Source organism: Colobus angolensis, unplaced genomic scaffold (assembly GCF_000951035.1).
Source record: "Colobus angolensis palliatus isolate OR3802 unplaced genomic scaffold, Cang.pa_1.0 Scaffold333, whole genome shotgun sequence".
Taxonomy (NCBI): Eukaryota; Metazoa; Chordata; class Mammalia; order Primates; family Cercopithecidae; genus Colobus; species Colobus angolensis.
This window is the reverse complement of record NW_012116633.1, coordinates 92,210-95,157: the sequence shown is the minus strand read 5'-3', so window position 1 is coordinate 95,157 and position 2,948 is coordinate 92,210. Positions and strand designations below refer to the sequence as shown.

At 54.1% G+C, this 2,948-nt stretch overlaps 1 protein-coding gene across 1 annotated transcript; it reads left to right on the top strand.

Moving 5' to 3' along the window:
• The first annotated feature begins 1,469 nt into the window (after positions 1–1,469).
• Positions 1,470–2,585, top strand: LOC105518957. Its single transcript, XM_011952122.1, has 2 exons — positions 1,470–1,801; positions 2,365–2,585. The coding sequence occupies exons 1-2, from the start codon at positions 1,470–1,472 to the stop codon at positions 2,420–2,422; spliced, it is 390 nt and encodes a 129-aa protein (XP_011807512.1). The 3' UTR covers positions 2,423–2,585.
• Positions 2,586–2,948: the final 363 nt, after the last annotated feature.

Below are 2,948 nucleotides of genomic sequence, written 5' to 3'. Positions count from 1 at the left end.
GGAGAGTGTGTACCCCAATCCCAGCTTGGTATGGTTCAGATCTGCATTTAACTCACGAAGCCTGGCTGCGCCCCAGGCCCTGGAGAAAAAAAGGCTCTTGCTGCGGGTATGATACAGGACAGGCCTGTCCCCAGAACCCTGTGAGACAGAAGCCCAATGTCCCACCAGGTTGGCAGGGCTGGGGAAGGGAAAGTGTTATGGCAGCCACAAGGCTACAAAGAGGCAGCAGAGGGAGCAGGACAGCGCTCCCATGGAACTCATGCCGATGCCTGAGTGAGGTGAGGGAGGAGTGCACCCAGTGATGTCAGGGGCTCGAGAGGCGCGGTGCCAGCGCGGCTTTTACCCTCGCTTTTTGCCATGTTATTCTAATCCCCTCCTGGTGAGCTGCCCACTTTGTACCCAGGGTTGCCGCTGGCACCTGTACCCAAAAGCAGCCCCCCATGGCCATGGCCCCAGGAGTGGGGCAGAGCAGCGAGGAGTCCTGGACAGAGGAGACGCAGGGACAGGAAGGAATGGGCCTCAAACTCCAGGAGGGGGCCGTTCTCATGGGTCCTGCTTATTGGCCTCTCCTCGCTTACTCCTGGGCTGATCACCCTGGGAAGAACTAAGCAAAGGCTTCTCACTCTCAGGTCCGAGAGGTTGAATTACCGGGTCCTTACGGAGGTGCGAGCCCCTGAAACAATGCAAGGTGCCCGGCCTAATTTTTATATTTTTAGTAGAGATAGGGTTTCACCATGTTGGCCAGGCCGGTCTCGAGTTCCCAACTTCAAGTGATCGGAATGCCTCGGGCACACAAAATGTTGGAATTACAGGCGCGAGCCAACAAGCCGGGCCAGCCCTATTTATTTAAGCCTATACATTTTGCACTTGTTAAAAGTATTTGAACATACAATTATCAGGTTTTCTTTAAGCAGTCCCTCCCTGTTGCACACTTGGATGGTTTATTTTTTTAGACACGGTGTACCTCAGTCTGGCAGGATGCAGTGCTCTGATGGGATCATAGCTCATTGCAGCCTTGAACCTTCGGGTTCAAGTATCTGGGAAGCTGAGGTGTGACTACAGAGAAGGGGTCGGGCCATGTTGCCCAGGCTGCTCTTTAACTCCTGGCCTGAAGGGTTCCTTCCGCCTCGGCCACGTCCGGACATAGTTTTCTAGTTTTGACCCACAGAAACACTGTGCTGGGTCGGAGTTTGTCAACTACCCTTTTCCAGCGAGCAACACACAGAACATAGCGGGGAAGTTCGCGGTTAGGGGGTCCACTCCGACAGCGGGGAAGCTTGCGGTTACCGGGGTCCACTCCGAGAAGAACACCGCCCAGCTCCAGTCACTGTAACGTCACTGTGACGTCGCCGAAGGCCGGCGCTATCACGTCGTCACAGAGGCCCTGTGACGTCACAGAGGCCCGCCCCTCCTGTGGAACCAATCGGAAGTCGAGGCCCGGCGGCTGGGTCGAGGCCCGGCGGCTGCCCATGCGCAGACGCGTGGCCACAGGCTGCCGGTCAGTGTTCGCAGGCTGCATGTTAGGGCCCGCAGGTTCCTACCTGGCCGCGGACACCAATAACCTACAAGGAGGAGCTTTACCACTGACTGTACTACTGCTACCTGCGCGACTTGCCAGCCTGCGGCGTAGGGCGCAGCAAGGGCCTGACGCTGAGCGAGCAGGCGCTGCGCACCAAGCGGCTGTCGCCTGGAGGGCACAAGCACAAGGTCGGGCAGAAAGAAGCTCCTCAGTGGCCACCGCAAGCCCGCTAGCTCCGGCTGCAGCCGTTGCCGCACACTCGCGTCACCTGAGCCTGTGTAGGTGCGCCTCCCAACACCTCCCCCAGCCAGGTCCCGGGGACGCCGGCAGCGTCCCCCGCCGCCGGGCGCCGCGCAGGATCGGCCCCGTCTGAGGCTGCCCTGCATTAGGGAGCTGCCTTGACCTCTGATTGCCCTTGCAACAACATCAAAGCCTTTGGAACTTTGTAGGGGGATACAAGGGGCTAGGAAACCAAGAAAACATCTTTTTAAAAATATAAGCGATCGGGCCGGGCGCAGTGGCTCATGCCTGTAATCCCAGCACTTTGGGAGGCCGAGGTGGGTGGATCCCTTGAGTTCAGGAGTTCCAGACTAGCTTGGGCAACATGGTGAAATTCTGTCTCTACAAAAATACAAAAAATTAGCTGGGCATGGTGACGCGCGCTTGTAGTCCCCGCTACTTGCAAGGCTGAGGCGGGAGGATCGCTTGAGCCCAGGAGGTGGAGGCTGCAGTGTGCCATGATCTCGCCACTGCACTCCAGCCTGGTTAACAGAGTGAGACAGTGAGTGTGTCAAAAAAAGAAAAAAGAAAGTAACTGATCTGTGTTTTTGTCTGATTTCCTACAGGATACCGAAGGACCTGTTCAAAGTATTTTCTGTAACTCCAACTGTAACTTGGTTCTAGGAGGAGAGAATCCATGTTTGGTCAACAGAACTTTTTGCTGTCACTGAAGTTTACTGCTTCAGTATCTTTTCCTTACTAATTGATTGTTAATTAAGTAGTGTCCAAGTGAGTAGCCTTTTTAGGGTTTATTAATTAAAAGAGAGCAGCAAGAGTGGCATTTTAACTCTTCTGGGTTTTTTATTTTTATTTTTGCAGTTACTATGGTAACTCTTTTCAAGTTCACAAATGATTTGTTCTTAGCTGTAAAGAGGTCAGAAATGTAAGTGGGGAGAGACCAAAGATAGGAATATGTGTAAGATTTCTACCTAAATGTTGGCCGGGCACAGTAGCTTACGCCTGTAATCCCAGCACTTTGGGAGACCAAGGTGGTTGATCGCCTGAAGTCAGGAGTTCGAGACCAGCCTGGCAAACATGGCAAAACCCCATCTCTACTAAAAATACAAAAATTAGATGGGCACGGTGCTGGGCGCCTTTAGTCCCAGCTACTTGGGAGGCTGAGGCAGGAGAATCGTTTGAACCTGGGAGG